This window comes from Mesitornis unicolor, unplaced genomic scaffold (genome assembly GCF_000695765.1).
Source record: "Mesitornis unicolor isolate BGI_N332 unplaced genomic scaffold, ASM69576v1 scaffold4896, whole genome shotgun sequence".
NCBI lineage: Eukaryota > Metazoa > Chordata > Aves > Mesitornithiformes > Mesitornithidae > Mesitornis > Mesitornis unicolor.
This window is the reverse complement of record NW_010192852.1, coordinates 16,729-34,312: the sequence shown is the minus strand read 5'-3', so window position 1 is coordinate 34,312 and position 17,584 is coordinate 16,729. Positions and strand designations below refer to the sequence as shown.

Here is a 17,584-nt window from a genome sequence, read left to right as displayed (position 1 = left end):
AGGGGATTGTCACCATCACCATGGAGAAGCTGCAGGCACAGGATTCTGGCGTGTACTGGTGTGCGCTTTATGAACACAATCGTCTTTTCCGGATGGTGGAGGTTACGCTCAATGTTTCTGAGGGTGAGTGGTGACCTGTAGGAAACGTGGTTGGTTGTAGATTCCAGACTCACTTTCCTCCTGCCTGCCTCTGGTCTCTGCACTGCCAAGCATACACCACCTCCCCTGTTACATCCGGGTGCATTTCCCTGCCCAAACCCCACGTCATTGCACCTTCTCACACCAACCATGCTATGGAAGAGCAGCAGGGATCAGAGCTGAACCACACACGTGTGTGGTGTTGCTTCTCTTTTACCTGAGAGCAGCTTCACTCTTTTTCCCAGAGGTGCTTGTGTCACTCATTCCCATGATACTGGTTCTGCTCCTTTATAGCAACTCATCCCTTGGCTTTCAAAGGCTTGTAAGTCCTTCCCATTTGGTTGCCAAGGGGACAACCTATAGACCCCTATTTTAAAGACTTGTGACTTCTCAGCTGCTGTTCAGCATGGGGTTTTAACAATACATGATAATAATATGTGATATTTAGCTGGTAAATACAAAGCAGACGGTGGTGAATTTTCTTCTCTTCATGTCTTTGATTGCAGTGTTGGCTGCGGGCACCACTGAAACAACCCCTCCAGTATCAAGGTAAGGTGTAGAGAAAGTCTCTGAGCTTGAACACAGACACGAGTTATTAATGTCTTGTCCCAATCTTCCTGGGGTAGGTGGTCTCTGGGCATTTGAATGACTCCTGCTTTCTGAGGAATTAGAAACGACAGGCATCCTTATCGTCCTTACCATCCTTATCAAAGATGCCCTCTCCTCATCCAGTCTCTGCCGAGAGTGTGATTACAAAGCGAGAAGCTGGCTGATGAAACCAAGTCACGGCTTTCTGAGAGTGTAGATGCCTCTCCATTTTTTATATTTAACTCTTTAGGCAGCGCTCTTTGCAGCAACAGAAACCCCAGATTCTGCCCCTAAGCTTTTCTGTCTTGACTTCGCTCACTCCTGCTCACAAACAGTTAAATGTGAAATAGTCCTTGGCTGCTATTTTATAATTCTATTTACCAGGCTGTTAAATGTAAAGGATTTTCTTCCCCTTTGGACATCTGCTGTCATGAACACTATAGCAGCAACTAAGAATACAACCATACACCAGCTCCCAGTGTGCCAGGTGTGGGAAAACACAGGAGGAAAGGCAGTGTCTGCTCCAGAATTGTTCTCTGAACTTCGAACAGTGCCTTGTTTTAAAGCCTGAGGAGCAGTTTAGGAAAAGCTCAGAAGGCACAGCCAGGTAGAAAAGTCAAGGTAGCATTGCTGCAGGAGAACCAGAGCCCCCTTCCAAGTGCATAGAAGCTATTCCTGTCCCTTTTTTGGTCACTGTTTGGTAACGGGCTGTGCCAGCATCATGCTGTGCTACCATCTAACACTGCTGGCTCCTTTGCTCTCCTGTTTTCAGCTCGAGTGTGAACACCTTCGCTATCCTGGTTGGTGTCCTGGGCATCCTGATCATGCTGGCACTCATCAGCTTGGTAGCGCTGTGTGTCAGGCGGTGCAAGCAGCTGAAGAGAAGAGGTATGTGGAGACTGGCGATGTCCTGGGCTGTACTAAACAGGGCCTCCTCTGGCCATCACTTTTCCACTACAACTCATTCCCAAGTCACAGCACCCCAGAGGAGGTAAGGCTGGTGCAGCCCAGGAAGCCGCAAGGCTGTGTTCTCCTCTCACAATAAGTCAGACCCATGTTCCTCCAGTCTGCACTGGACACCTCCTAACCTCTTAGAGGAGAAGCAAAGTGTGAGCAACGTGTTCACCAGATGCAGGGTAGATGGGTGCCCCTGGCACACCCATTGCTTCTATCACGGGGCAATCCCACAGACTTACCCCAAGCTCCTGAAGCATAGGCAATGCCCAGGCACTTCATGGACTTCTCTACTTCTAAAACCTCTGATTTTGGCTCATTCCAAAGGTAACAGACAAGCAGAGAACACCTATGAAAAACCAGAGGACATAGCACAGGTAAGGAAAACCTTAGATTTCTTATATGGTACCCGAATCCCTTTCCAATAGTCTGTGAGGAGCTGGCTGACCCATCTGATGAGGACCTTGGTGCTCATTTTTGGTTGTGAGCAGGAGGGGAAATGGTATTTAATGCCATCAGGGAGAGGAATATTCCTAGGTGGAGACAGGGGGTAATCAATATAGGGAAACTCCAGTAGCAAAAACCCACAAGTTCTATTAATCTCTGAGAAATTACTCAAAGACCAGAAACCAAGGTTAGACCATAAGGTTGTAACCTGTAGCAAGGAGAGGGGATGAAGGAAAGAGTTTTCTGTTCTTCCACCTCTGTCATGATCGTGGCTTCTCCTTTCCTCCTGGGAAAATCTTGTTCTTTTGCTAAAAGCCGTGGCCTGCACTGAATCACACCAACAAGTGTTTTCTCTTTCTTTTCGCAGCTTGACAGCACTGAAAGAATGGAAGGTTCCCAGGATTACAGCAAAGACCTCAAATATGTCACCCTGAACTTTAAATCCCACCTCAGCCCTGAGGATCCTCTGTACTGCAATGTTGAACCAAGTCAAGCCCACAGGAAACACGAAGGTGAAGATGTGGAATACGCCATCATTGCACTCCAGCAGTTACCCACGACTGACAAAGGATAAGGCACAGAATCCCAAACCAACCCAGAGATGGGAGACAAGAACTGGAACACGACGTGGGGATGGGGTAGAAGGTGTGTGGATGCACACTGGGGAAATATCTACGTCTTTACTGCCATGTGTGTGTTGCCCATGTGTTTTAAGACCTCCCTCCTATTAGAGGCCAGTGGAGAAGTTTCCATAACCATGCAGATTCTCGGGTCGGACAGAGGTGCTGGGTACCTCTCAGGATCCCCTGCACATCTGCTTTCTTCAATTCCATTAAAATGAAGGCTCGTTTGGAGAGGCAGGCGGGACCTTTTGAAAAAGAGCAGTATTTGTCTGGACGGGGATGGGTTTGGTATTTCAGCTCTGTTCACTGCTAGAAACTCTATCCCACTTCTAAGTGGCTGCACTGCACAATTTGCAAGCTGAGGATTGTGCTGGATGAATCTGAGATCCAGAAGGTCTTGCAGCTACAGAATAACAACGTATAGAAGTAACACCTACACTTTTTGAGACTTAATGCAATTACCCTGTAATTTAAATGTATCAGTCTGCTTAGATGAGAAGTAAGGTGGTAAAAGGCTTTCAAACTAGAACTAAATGTTTAGCTTTACCTCAAGAAACAGAGTGTGCACGCTGGAGTTTGGGTGTAGGAGGGAATGAAAGTGATGTCCTTTTATGGAGCACAGAGGGTGTGGGATGGAGTCAGTACAGCTGCTGTGGATTGCACGGGCAAGAGCCTCCAACACCGTACCCTCTATACAACCCAGTTATTTCCAAGCTTGAGGGTTGAATTTGCTCTCGGGGTCACCCACAGCACATTTATGCAGACTTTGAGGCTTGTATGTTGAAAACAGAATGCAGCAGCAGCAGAAATGTGAAGTTACAGGCGTCCCACGTGTAGCTTGTGCAGACTTCCCCATCCTTTCACCACCTCCTGAGCAAGGCCCTTACTGTGTTCAACAACTCCTGGCTGGCCTGAGGTCTTACACCCTCTGCTGAACACACACTCTGCCTGCTTAAACCAAGGCGGTGTGGAATCCGATGAGAAGGGAGAATAAAAAATGAGTATTTCTGGAGAAAGAAAAGAAGGGAACAACGGGTGGTGTTGCACTGGGGGAGCAGACAGGGCACTGGGATGCTTCTGAACAGAATTTGCCTTGCTGTGCTCATGGCAAGGACAAGCCCTGAGACAGCCATGAGGAAGATCTGAAAGAGCAAGGGACTGGTGAGCTGGGCAAAGAAGCTGCAGGAAATACAACTCAGAGGAAGAAATATGAGCGTAAGAGGGCTGGTCTCAATGGTAGCTGATACAACAGAAGGGACACAATAGTGCTTAAGAGTGGATTATTTACAGCTGTTAATGTCCAAGTCAGACACACAATACATTTATGGATCTCCAGTGCACCTATGATGCAGGTTGGCAGTTTCCAAGAGCTGCCACTGGCTGGGGCCTCATCAAGCCCTGCTGTCCTGAATAATCACACCAGAAACTATCAAACATGCTTTTCCAGTGCACTTGGTCTCTTGCCTTCATTTTGATGAGGCATCTTTGCATCTCTTCAGGAATCCTGATCCAGCCCCTCTCAGATGTAGCTGTGTTTTGCAGTGCTGTGCTGTACTTTGAACAGCTCTTCCCAGCCTGGGCACCAGTGCAGCTGGTTCTGGGTAACTTCTTTGGAAGTCCAGTACAAACCAGCACACCTACTTCCAGCCCTTATTTTTTTGGCTACCCCACAGAGAACAAGCTTTTGTGGCTTCTAAATTCACAGGAGACCAGAAATAGATGTGCAGTTTCATGGGAGAGCTCACCAGGGCCGTGGAAAGTGATACCATCACTTCCCCCTCTCTGCTGGAACCACACCAGATTATGTATCTGCTGCCTCTATTTAGCAGTCATGTGGTGAGCAACATGAAATGAGCTTGCTGGTGCTCAGTTCAAGGTCTCCAAAAGAGCAGAAACCCTGGAATTTCATTTGGCTGCCCCAGATAAGCTCTGCAAACTGGTGGCAAATCAATGGGGCCTGGACCAGTCCCTGTTCACAAACCAGTCACATCCAACAGGAGTCTCCTGCTGTGGATGCAGCAAGGAAGCTGAGCTGGTTTTTGACATTTTCAGAGTTGACATTTTTATCTTGAATTGGCCAAAATAAAAAGACAATTGTTCTGGAAACAGATAATCCAGCAGAGAATTCCTGTAACTATTTGCTATTCACACGGTCACACTGGGTTAAACAGTGGAAAAGTAGCAGTAGAAAACAGCAGAGTGGAAGAGAGATATTTTCATGGAGACGGTTGCTTCTGGTCAAAGAGAATCCAGATTTGTGCTCACCGGAGGAAGAATGAACAAAACCTGCAATCAGAAAGCCTCACTCACAGAGAATTTTCGGATACTGTAAGGCACCATTTTCTTAAACACAAATTAGAGGAGAGAAAAAGAAGGCACATTTATGAACGGAGAGACCTGCAGGCTTATCTGCCTGTTAAGAAGCAGATAAGCACACAAGGAGCCACATTTTATTGGTATTTGCATGGAAGATTTCCAATAAATAAATTCAAAAAAGAAAATACAGTAACCCACCCTACCAGTTTCTACCACGAAAGGAGGGTCCCTCACTGCAGTCCTGAACTGCTGCACCAGGATGGCACTGACGGGCTCTGAATCAGCGCCCCCAGCCCTTGATCTCCCATCCTCTCCACTAGGTACAAAATAAAGATGTCTGTTCTGCTCATCTGAAGCACCTTACATCTTCACCCAGCACCGTGCTCCTGCCTGCCTGTCCTTGGTTAGGTGTTAATACGAATGCTTCATACACAGGCTCTTCTAAACCTCCTTTCCCCTGAAGATAAACTGCAAGATTATGTCCTTGCCTTCCCTTCTCTCTCCTGATGCTGACTGAACCTGCACAGTCCTGATGAGAGCCACCCTTTCCTTTTCAGCTTTCCAGGAACTCACCCGTGCAAAGTTTCCATGTAAAGCCTGCTCTGGTGGACAGGCACCATCGCAGAGCCGAGAGACTCCCAATACCGTGGTTTCAGGCCATCACATGATGCTCTTTTTCGGGCTGTCTAGACTAAACTGTGGCTGTGAGTGGGCAATGCTGATGCCTGAATTTTCAGCCCATGAGAGAAATGCCCATCCCTGGTGGGTTGCTCAATACGCAGGATGAAAAAGAGATGCCAAGTTCCTGTGCTCGTTCTTTCCAGTGGAGCAAGGAGGGGGAAAAGCAAGCTGCTCTTCAGCAAGAGCCCTCTTCACTCTTCTCCAGACTCCTCTCTCACCCCTTCTCTGCTCAACACACATGGAGAAGCTCCTGCACTTCATCTTCTTGGTCTTCTTCTCAGGTAAGAAAGCGTGCATGGCCTTGGGTTTCGTTAACAGATAGGGTCAAGGATTGGTGCAGAACTTGGTCTCTACCTGCACCTCGGATGCGATTACTGATAATGCTCCTGGAAATGACTGCACAGGTATCAAAACACAGTGGCTTTTTCTGGATGCAAAGGCATCTTTGTTGTAGCATGCAGTTCTTTGGAAGACCAATACAAAGAGTTATTATGGATAAAGAGTCTTCCTGCCTGTCTGAGCACTGCAAGGTCCAATGCAATGCAAGCAGAGAGACCCTGGAGCACTGCAGTGTGTTCTGCATTCGACTCGTCCTCCATAATTATATTGCAGGGATGTCAGACTCCTTCCTCAGAGCTTGTTTTTTCCCTTAATTTCACAAAGGGCTGATGGTGACCCTTTGCTCACAGGGATCCTTTTGAGTCAGCACAGGAAAGACTGGGGACAGAAATCTTGTGTGCCTTCTCAGAGCGAAATGTGAAATTGCAAAATCCAATTTGTTTGCATGTGTAGGGCGTTCAATGTCAATTGCAGCATCTGGGGCTCAAGAGGAGGAAAAGAAAACTCCCTGAGGAGGTCATCTCTGATATCTTGGCCGTTGACTTGACTATTTTCAGCTTGGAAAGCAAGGTTCATCTGAAATGAGAATCAAGGCACAGGACCAGGTGGTGGTCCCAGCTGGCAGCCTTCTCTCCAGCCACACTTTTACTCATTGCAGCAGTGCACAGAAGGGAGACAGGTTCAGGCTTTGGGAGCATGGAAATTTGTCTTGAAAACCTGAATGAGTTTGGAAAAAAGTCCATTATACTGTTTTCAGTAGCACACAACAAGGGAGGAGGAACACAAACAGTACATGATCTGTCAGCAGAACTGGTTGCAAAGATAATGACACAAAGTTTTCCACAGGGGCATCAGCAAATCTTTAAATGCCATCACTCTGATCAAGAGATTCTTTGCGATGCTATTTAAAACAAAACCAAGAAACAAACCCTTGGGGCCACTCCAGGAGCTGAAAGTGAGGAGGGGTCCACAAGAGAAATAGGAGAGGGAGTTAAAATGCTTTGAGGCATTGCACAGGACTGGACTGGGCGTGCAGTGAGGGAAGCCTTGACTGGAATAACTGAGGGGAGCAACACATGAGGATAAAGTTTTGTAGGTGTTGGAGAGCACATGCACATTTTTACGCCTTCTTCCAGTCAAGGCTGAAAGACCTTCGGATTTTTTAGTTTACAATTCACTTAGAATGACTGAAATGATTTTAAGTAATGTTATTAAAAGGCTCATCCAGCACAAAGCCCTCACAGGAGCCTATTTTTTAAATTACTTCTGTTTTATAACGTCTTACGGTTTTGCAAAAGTCACTAGAAGTGCAGAGATTTCTACCAATGCCACACACACACTGTACTTCTCTCTGGAAGTATTAATAGCTCAGACTGGCCCTTCTGCCTTTGCCTACTGTAAAGAGGAATGGAAATTAGAAATAAGGAACTAAGGCAAAAAAAGAATAAGTCAAGTAGCCAAAGATCACTTGGCAACGTGATTAAAATTAGCAGGATATTAAAAGATAGAGTGAAAAAACATATTGCTAAACCCCTGGATTTAGAAATTAGGAGTGGGATTAAGAAGTAACCTTCCAAGCAGGAAGCTAGACGCTGGTTTGTAGGTGTCACTAGCATTTTCCAGGGCTGTATTGCTTCTCTCTGGCTGTGCAAAGAGCCTTAAACTCTAAGGGGATAAACTTCATGGGTGTGCACTGCAAAGGATCTTTTCTGCTGCAGCGGGGACTCCAAAGCCCAATTTGCATCCATGAACGTACATGGAAGGGCTGAGCCTTGCTGCAGCTGTGTATGCAAGTCTGCAGGTCGGATGTTGCAAAGCAGGGGCGTTACAGCAAGAGCAGCTTGACCAGAGTGACACAGAAGCAATTTGTCATCCTTGGGTCAAGCTACATGTTCATAATCTGCCGTGGAAAAAGAGCTTTTAAAAATCAAGGCAGCTCAACTGATGCCAACTCACTTTACCTGAATGCGCAGCTCCGTGCTCCTCAGGACCGGAGGAAAGCACAGGTTTCTATTTAATCCCTTATGCATGCAGACAAACTGCTTCCCCTTTCTGGGCAGGAGCCCAATGATTGCAGAAAGTGTGGGGTGGCTGGGCTCCAGACTGCAATCCAGAGCAGTCACCACAGGGCCAGAAGGGACGGCAAGGACCAAAACACCCTGAGCTTCAGAAAATCTGTAAATAGGAATGAAGCTGATGCCTCTTTTAGTCCCCACCACAAGAATTGATGCCTGGCTAAAGCCGGTAACTACCAGTCAGGAGCCCTACAGACATATTTCAAGGAAGTCTGGACCTAGGCAGAAGCAGACAGGTCACAGCCACACAGCCAACAGCAGCCACCACTATGGTTGTAAAAGAGCCAACTGGCCCTTAGATAAAGGCAGTGGTAAGGGGTAGATGTGAGACAGCCTTGGCTCACCACTTCTTCCTTCTCTCGTAGCATCCTGTGCCACAGAGAACATCACTGTGGTGTACGGGATGGAGGGGGGCACCATTTCTGTCAACTGCACCTACAACCCCTGGCAGCAGCGGTGGAGAGAGAAGAGCTGGTGCAAGCAGATCGACGAGACCAAGTGCCAACACGTGGTGAGCGCCCGCCGCTTCTGGCTGCCGTTCCTAAAGAACAGGAATGGCAGCACCTCCATAAGCGACAACGTCCATGACGGGGTCCTGACGGTGACCATGAAGCAGCTCAAGAAGCAGGATGCTGGGTTGTACCAGTGCCAAACTGAGTACCTGGGGGAAATGAACAGCTTGAGGAAGGTGCGAGTGGAAGTGCTGACAGGTACGTCCTGGGGCTCCGAGTTTCAAGAGTTCCTGAGTTCCTACTGATATTTCACAGGTGTCTGCAGATGCCAAGACCTCCCTTTAGTAAACATCTCCTTTTGTTTTACTGTGTTTCATTGCCTCTTGTTAGTCCCTAATTTACAGCAGCATGACCTGTGTTACAGGACTTCTAAGATGTTATTGCTACCCAGATTAACCCAGTGCCCAGCCTCACCTTGGTTATCTCTGCCCAGCTGGGACATTGGGGTTGGTGACACCAATAAATGTCACCCAGAAACACCTGCAGACTGAACTGTTCTGTTTCTGTCATCAGCTGTCCTGGAGACCCAGATGCCAGAGGACCCCAGAGCTGTGCAGAGCATCTCCAGGTAAGCCCTAAAACCCCTCCTGCTGGAATCTCTCGTCTTCCTAGGACTAAGCTAGATGAGTATTGGCAACCCCATTTGAAGCCGAGAGGAAAACCACCACAGGCATATTCACTACCTCTTCCTAATCCACGACAATTCTCAGAGCTGCTGTGTGGTTTCTAAACAGCAGCTTTAGCCTAATCCGGAAAATGCAGTGCTTCAGTGCCAAACAAAATAACTCCTGCAGATCATAATTTATCTGTATGTGAGATCTTGCAGTTAAAACCTATCATAGTTGTTCTAAACTCCCAGTCTCTGCTGTGCACAGGCAGGGAGGGCCTGTTGCAGGAGATGTTACCATCTTCACATCATATACTACAAGAGTTTCCTTAAAGGTTAAACCATCCTTTTCATGGCTAAGCTTTACTCTTGTATTTATGGCTCCCCATAGCATCCCTGCTGAAGCTGATTTCACTGCCTTCTCCATCATCGCTGGGTTCCTGGTTACGAAGTTCATGGTGGCTGTGCTGATCTTTATCATTGCCAACTGTAGGAAGAACAGAGAAGCAGAGCAGAAGAACCCAAACTGGAATGAGCATCAGGTCCTCCCTTTTGCTGGTGACTTTGCACGTGATGGCCACAGCCCCTCCTGGGAGAGCACTGCTTAGGGCTAATCCAAAGGGGATCATGAAATGAACACCGAGCATTTGCAGGCAAAACTTTCCCCCCTGCCGTAAGAAAAGGATCGCCCACTAAATGCAGGTACTGAGGAACCTGCCACTCTAGAGAGGGAATGTCACCATCCACCACCTCTTCTCATGGGCACTGACCACATTTTTCCAACACAACTGAACTGAAAAGAACTGTAACACCTGAACCTAATGGAAGAGGATGGGACTGAGGGCCAGGGGAAAGGAGGAATATGAAGTTTTTTTGTCAAAAGATCCAGCATAGACTTATCTGTGTGCAGAGATGCTTCCTGAGGCATGGCAAAGGCAAGAAAGCTCTGCTGTTTTCCCTCAGCTCATTGTTAGGCCAGGAAAGTCCTTGCTGCTCCATACAGCTACTGGCAAATGCTTTGTTCTACAAAAACTACAGACACACCAGTGAACAGAAATAGTTCAGGTAACACATCTCAGTGACCATGAGCAACTCAAACACATCCACAATGTCAAAATGGAAAGACATCGTTCTGTCTCAAATCTATCAACTTCTCCTGATTCACTGAAGATCAGTCCTAAAGAACTAATGGCTTTTTTCATGGTGTCCTACATGTCTCTACACAATGCACGAAATATAACCAGAACTGGATGGTTTGCATTGAAAGCTAATATTGTTGTTTGTCTAGAAATCAGCTTTTTAACTGAGATTCTCTTCTCTAAACTGAAGCTTTTGACGTGCTTTTGGCAATGCAATGCTGTGCTATCACCTCCAGTCACTGCCAGGAGCTGCACCACACCACCAGGCAGTTATTCCCGATACTCATCCCCAGTGTCATTGCACCAGGGTCTGAACTGAGCCCCATCAACTTCATCTCATCCCACAGCAGCACCAGGTGAGAGCTTCTGCCTTTCCAAGGTGGTGCAGAGCACCTTCCAGAGATGCCCTTGGACAGTGTGGATCCACGGTGAGCAGTCACTGTGGAGAGGCAGAACATAACAGAAAGGGATGTGAAGTCTACACACAGCTCTGAGCCTGCTTCCTCATTTCTCAGATGATTTTGCAAAGAATGAACTGTATTTCTCTGTACTTTTCCCCATGTTTTTTCTGCCCTTTCAAGGGGATGTTACCTGTTCATCACTCCCCAAAGTGAAGCCATGTTTAGCTCTCCCAGGAAGGCCCCAAGGGCATTCACACTTCTTTTCTCTGCACTGTCTGCAAAGCTAAATAAAATCCATGGTTATCTGACTTGGTGTGGATTCATGGTAAAGAGCTGCAGTACATCAGATCACAACGCAGCACCCAGAGAAGAGGTGGCACTCAGAACATGCTGGTGGCTTTCTAATGTACAGAGATGCTCTGAGCCGGCTGGGCAGGTTGGCACATCCAGCAGCTCTGTTTAGCACCACAAAGAAATGGCTCAGATCCCAAAACCAGATCAGCCCGTGCATGGTTGTGCTCTGCCTAAATGAATTTCCTCTATTTCCAGAAGGTAAATTAGCCCATCCACAGTCACACACCACCGCAGCTTCTTCTCCTAGCTTCAGTATTACCAGACATTTCTGTGATGCTCGTGCTGTAAAACAAGGGAATCAGGTCTAACCAGGAGATCTGGGTCCCAATTCCAGCTCCAACCTGTCGAGAGCCCTCAGGCAGGGCCATCCACTGCCCCTGTGATGCCAGGGGGGGCAGTCCTGGTTCTCCACCTCTGCATGAGGGCTTTGGGAACCAGGGATGTAAAACCTGCATGTAAGTGCAGAGCAGCAGTAAGGACAAGCACGTCCAGCTGAAAGCTGCTCTGTCATAGATCACAGCAGCGCACAATGAAAATGCTCATTTTGTTTCCAGCCGCACAGCCCAACTGCTAAATATGGCCATCTAGACAACAATATATTCCAAGCATAAAAGCAGCCAGTAAACACGATGCAGCCTTCCCACCCCAGAAAGAATATTAAGGTGGTGCTTAAAAGATATTCTCAGCAATTCCAAGCTGGCATCGTCACTGCAGGCAGCAGATGACTGCCGAGGACAGAGCAAGTTAACTTCCTCTGCAACAGAGCATTTCTCAGTGATAAAGCAGCCCTGGGGTGCATTTCTTTCCTGCGTGCCCTAAGCCACTTTCTGTTTCAGGAGGGGGTGTTTCCAGCCCTGCTGCTCCTGCTGGCGCTACCAGGTAAGGCTCAGAGGCTCTTTGTCTCTCCTAGGAACAGGATGCTCTGTGCTGTTGCATGCATTGCACACTGTTATTTGCTTGAGCGCTTTTTATTCAGGCCATCTATAGCCAGGAACAGAATGAGACTCCCAGAAATCAATGAGGTGAGGAAACGTTCAGCCTGAAATTTGCTTATTTGAATTATACAAAGCCTTGGGTTCTCATTTTTGCTTATAGCAGTTCTGTATTTCACCCAGAAAGTGAACTTCATGGTGGGATGTTTGGCAGCCTCTGCCCTTCTGACAACTTTCTCGCTTGCTATTGGGAAGTTCGCAGTCTGAAATCATGCAGGATGTGGGGAGGAAAACCTGCATTTGTTGCTCTCACCCAATACGTCACAGATCAGGTACTGCTGTAGGCAGGGTAGCTGCTGTTTGCTTTCTTACTGCAAATAAATACTGAGGCCACAGAGAGGAACAATAGGAACAAAATGGGGAAAGGCTAATGGCACTGAGACTAAACATAGATGTTTATTTAGGCAAACCTGCAGAGTTAAATTACTCTTCTCAGAGGCCCAGCGTGAGATTCCCAGTGGTATAATGTCAGAAAATCTGGCGTATTAAGCTGTGACTGGTTGTAACATCAATTTTCTCCTTTCTTTGGAAGAACTGTGCATGGCAGGAGAGGACACCCAAGTGTTCCTGCACAGAGGGAGAGCCCTTCCGAGCCAGCTGCTCATACGATGTGTGCAGGAATTTACATGAGGGGAAATTCTGGTGCAAGGAGCTGTCAGGAAAACCTTGTTTCACGCGAGGGTGAGCTGTGAGTCAATAGTGCAGAGGGAGACAGCCAAAATCAATCAAGAATGATGTGCCATTTCCATTTCTGTTTCACAGCAAAACACGGGGTATCCAGACACAGAGATCCCACCAGAGGTTATCAGAGGCAGGGTGAAACTCTGTTATGTAGCTCAATACAGAACCATAATATGTACCTACACGTATCTAGAGGCAGAAGTGGCCAGGAAATTATTTTTGCCATATGAAATAAAAAAAAAAGAATCAATATTTTACAGATTACCATCAAAGATCACAAATACAATTTCGAGGGATTGTATTAATCAAAAATAAATGGGTCTGGGACAGAAATAGTTCAAGTAAGTTGATGAAAACTAAAAACCAATACTTTTTCTTGCACAAAATTTTCCACTCATGAAGTGTTTTGCAGGCACAGAAACCTTTTGCACAGAAAAGTTTTGGTAACTCACATAGAAGACTCGAGAGATGGAGCAGCACCACCTTAACCTTGACCACGTCTGTGAGGCGTAAGAAATGTGCTGAGGTGGCTCCACGTCCCAGCACCTGGGGAACCTGACAGCAGAAACAGCCCTGTTATTAGTTTAGGCAACAGAAATCCCACATTTCCCCTTTTCCACCCCAATCCCATCCTCAGTGCCGTCATGCCCCCCCATTCAGGGGCTGGTTTTCTCCCTGTCTCCTCCTTGTGCTGGTGTCAGCTCTGCTCCTCTGCTGGGTGGGATGTACAGCACCATGGGGACTGTTTTGTTCTGTATCTTCTCCCTCTAATGAATCACCACCTTATTTTCTGTACAACTCGTAAGGCTACATGCAAAAATAAAAGGAACTCCCAGTCCCTCTGTTCCTCCTACTCTGGGATAGCCAAATGGGGAAACTTCACCATTTTACTGGGTGCCAAAGGGTGTCCTGAGTGAGATGGCAGCCTGTTACCAGAGGTAACTCTGATCAAAGCATCGTTAAAGTAGGAAGGACTGAAATGATGAACGACTTCTCATGGAAAATGATTAGAGTGTGGCTGAAAATGCTCCGACTTAATGACTCAGGAGAATATAATCTTGGGAGCCATTTCCAGGGCAGAAACAAACTACTGAACAGGAGCACGCTTCAAGTTTGGGGTGAGTTAATGAAAGAATTAATGATCTTCTAAAAGTCAGCAATTTCTTACCTCTCGACAAGAAAGATTCCAGGTCAATGTTACAGAGCTCCCTTTTGAGCCTGGAAATTTCCCGAGACACAGATAATTCCTGGATTTATTTCTTTAGAAGCAGATTTTTGATACATACTAATGGGATAAACAAATTGCAGCCAACAAGGAGGGGGTGTCTACATTTACATCAACAGATGAAATAAACTCCAAGCGATCTGAATCTTTGCCTGAATTTCTACCCAAGTTCATCTCTTTGCCACACCTCATTAATAAGCTTCTGTATTTGTTTTAATGCTTTACTCCCTTTTCTGCTTTTAGCCAGCGATGCAGGCAGAAAACCAGCAGATACTTAGTGGAAGCTAATCTGTGACTGAAAAATGTGTGTGTGGAGGGGGGTCACACAATGGATCTTCCTTCCCAACAGCATTCAAGTGCCCAAAGAAGCAACTCAGTTTTCATATAACTCTCTAAACTGATATGAATTTTCATAGGTTTCCCATAGCTTCCACAAAACTCCTCCTGCAGGAGCTGTCCTTCCTCATTGATCTGTCACAGGAGCCAAACTGGCAAGGAAAGCACAACCCAAGTCTCAAAACCTATGCACATGATACAATGATCATTGAATAAGTAGGTTTTCCATGGCATCGTGCAACCAAGTGTCGTCTGACAGGATACATTATGGTTGTAGATGAACTACGAGTCGTATTCAGAAACAAAAAATGTTCCATTTCTTTCTAACTTCTCATTCTTCGAGGTTTCTCAGAAGCACAGAAAAAGCCAAGTGAGCAGAATGTCAGATGGGGAACTGAATGCTGGTACAAAGTGCAGTGTCAGGAGGCACCAACCTCAGATGAAGCTGCAGATGTCCTATAGGTCAGTGCACGGCCTTCACCAAAAATTCGGCCACGTTCAAGAACCACTCAGCAATTCGGTTTCCTCAGGGCCTGTGGCATGGGTTACTGTTATCTTCAGAGCCACAACTCCGCTTCCTGGAAATTAAAAGGGTAAAGTCATAACAGGGTTCAATATATCCCCTAAACAAAGCAGCACAAAGCCTTGGGTTTACTCGCAGAATTTTGCTGAACTGCACTTAGAAATGATCCGTGTGTCATCAGTGGCTTCAAGGGGATGTGTGTGGGGCAGAACGCACCTGAAAGGAGGCACACACCTTCCCTGAAGAGATAACTGCGCTTTTCTAACAGCACAGCATCGCAATCCAGCTGTTGGTAAGCAAATCTAGTGCAGGCTATGGCATAGCTGCTTTTTCTAAATTGCCTATTTTTAAACCACAGACAACTGTAAACCAAGTACAGGAAACTGTTTCTCTCCGATAGCAGCTGATACGGTGCAGCAGGCAACAGAGGGCTGTGAGGTACAGGAACACAACGCTTCCTTTTAGACCTTCAGCGTCAACAGCTCCCTCAAATACTCATACCCAAAATGTGAATTATCACCCGTTCTGATAAGATCTAAGTCAGCAAAGTGCTAAAGAATCTGCTTTGTTTGAAACAAGAGTTGTCTCATGGAGTTCAGAGAGAGAAGTAATGCACTCGATGTGTTTAGTAAACAAGGGTCTTGTTTGAAAATATTAATCTATGTTATAGTATAAAATGTCTTCAACCTGAACACGAGTGCAAAGTTTACCCAAAGTTATTTCTTTTATTTTTACAAAGAAATCACTTTGTATTTCCTTGCCTTTGGTGCCTGTTGTTTATTAATGTTGCACCCATGCTACGGTTTAAATCGAGCTTGACTTCTTTATAAATGACACACATTTTGATCAAACTACTGAGTCCTGGGATCATGGCCGTGTGTGCAAACAGCTGATGGGATGTAAAGGACAGGAGCTTTTCCCAAGACTGAAGCTGTCAGTCAATACATCCTGTTCCAGTGCCTCCAACATCTCCTCTGTCCTGCAGGAGATCTGGTTCAAACTCACTCCTAATCTAAACACTATCTGCTGAAATAGCGATGTGGTGTTCCTTTGTCTCACTTCAAAAGCAGGAAGCACTGCGAGAACCGTTTTTGTCTCTAAAAGGGAGTAAATGAATATTGGTACAGCTGATGGCTGGGCACCTCCATCTCTTACCTGCTGGTCACTGCAAATAGCTCTTGCCCCAAGTGCATTGTAAACACATAACAGTCACATAATAAATTGTGTATTATACTCTAGAGGTTCTGCTGAGTTCACCATGGCACTGTGCCATTTAAGTGCCTGCCAGCAGCAGTTCTGCAAATTGGGTCAAATTTGCCATAAGCCTAAGCAGCCTTTGGAGCAAAAGGCAGAGCTGAGAAGGACAACACTGTATAAACTGTGTAAACCATCCAGTTCTGCTCCACGTCCTGAAAGACCAACAGAAAGCAAAATGGGAAAGTAAACTGAATTTTGGATATACTACAGTAAACTACAGAGACCAAGACACCTCCTGCTAGACAAAGTGAAGTTGACTCATTCGTACCTTTCCTCTTCCTCTGGAAGTCATTGAAACACACGAATGTTTCTGGAATGAATGAATGAATGTGTCCAACTCTCCCCAAGTACAAAGACTCACCGGGTAGTGTTGTATGAAGGACCTAAAGAAAGAGAAAACTCAGCTTACCAACCCAATCCACTGCACATCAGTTGTACCAAATGTTACTCACTATTAGAATACCTGTTCAACTGCTCTCACCTTCCTACCTGGCTTATCTGCCATGCCTAGCAATGCAAAATATTGATTACCAGAAAGGAAAACCAAGCAAACAAGGAGAAGATTCTGGCAACCGTGACTAGCCCAAGATTAGCAGAGAGGAACTTCTCTCCAAAGTGAGGGATTGCTTTAAATTAGTCTGCTCCTGTTCTTGTTAGGGCACTGGAAAGAATTTCAAATTAAGAATGGAGCAAAAAAGCTGTACAAATCAATATCCGAGTGGCTTAGTAATCAGATAACCTGTTATGTGCTGAGGGCAGTCCCTCCAGGCCTACAGTGCCTGCTTACTCCCTTGGGCCACTGCCCTTCATGCTCCTCTGCATTCAGGAATCTTCAGCTGGGAGGTCCTCGAGGATTTGTTCTGCTCTGTTTGACAACAGCCCCAGCACTGCCGTGTTTCATCGCAATTGCAGAGCTGCCAGCAACGCAGGGACAGAGCCAGGACCTTCCCCAGGACCACAGCAACTGCCAGCCTGCAGGGGCTCTGCAGCGGCTCTGCAGCACAGGCAGCATCCGAGGTAGGAGCCCCAGGTCCTGTGCGTTCAGAAAGGAAAAAGGCACCTTCAGGGGCTATTCCCAAACTGCAAGACCTGTCTGGATGCTCTGGTTCTGCTAAATACAAACTCATCTGGTATTTGCAAGCTGTTTTATGGGTGGTGTAAAGATGGCACGCACAGTTGGTTCATTTGGAAAACACCATTAAGGCATCGACTGCAGGAGAAAGAAACACAATAATGTTTGGGGTAAAACTTGCTTTTATGTTCTGTTTGTTGCCAGCTTGTGAGATTCATGTGTGCTTTCAACCTCTGCACCAATGAGGGCAAAACCAGGCCCCAAAACTGCGGTAGTGACTACTGTTCTTTCAAGAACACAGCATACAGCTACAGACACCTGTGA

General features: G+C 46.4%; 2 protein-coding genes across 2 annotated transcripts; both read left to right on the top strand.

Moving 5' to 3' along the window:
• Positions 1–5,985: 5,985 nt before the first annotated feature.
• LOC104534887 (triggering receptor expressed on myeloid cells 2-like) lies at positions 5,986–9,888 on the top strand. Its single transcript, XM_010187254.1, has 4 exons — positions 5,986–6,028; positions 8,527–8,871; positions 9,187–9,241; positions 9,672–9,888. Exons 1-4 carry the CDS (start codon positions 5,986–5,988, stop codon positions 9,886–9,888), a joined length of 660 nt encoding a protein of 219 aa, XP_010185556.1.
• Positions 9,889–11,348: 1,460 nt separating this feature from the next.
• LOC104542810 lies at positions 11,349–14,997 on the top strand. Its single transcript, XM_010187253.1, is given in 6 exon segments — positions 11,349–11,372; positions 12,011–12,053; positions 12,699–12,735; positions 12,737–12,847; positions 13,712–13,958; positions 14,752–14,997. Coding segments are annotated over 6 exon segments (708 nt in total).
• The last annotated feature ends 2,587 nt before the right edge of the window (positions 14,998–17,584 follow it).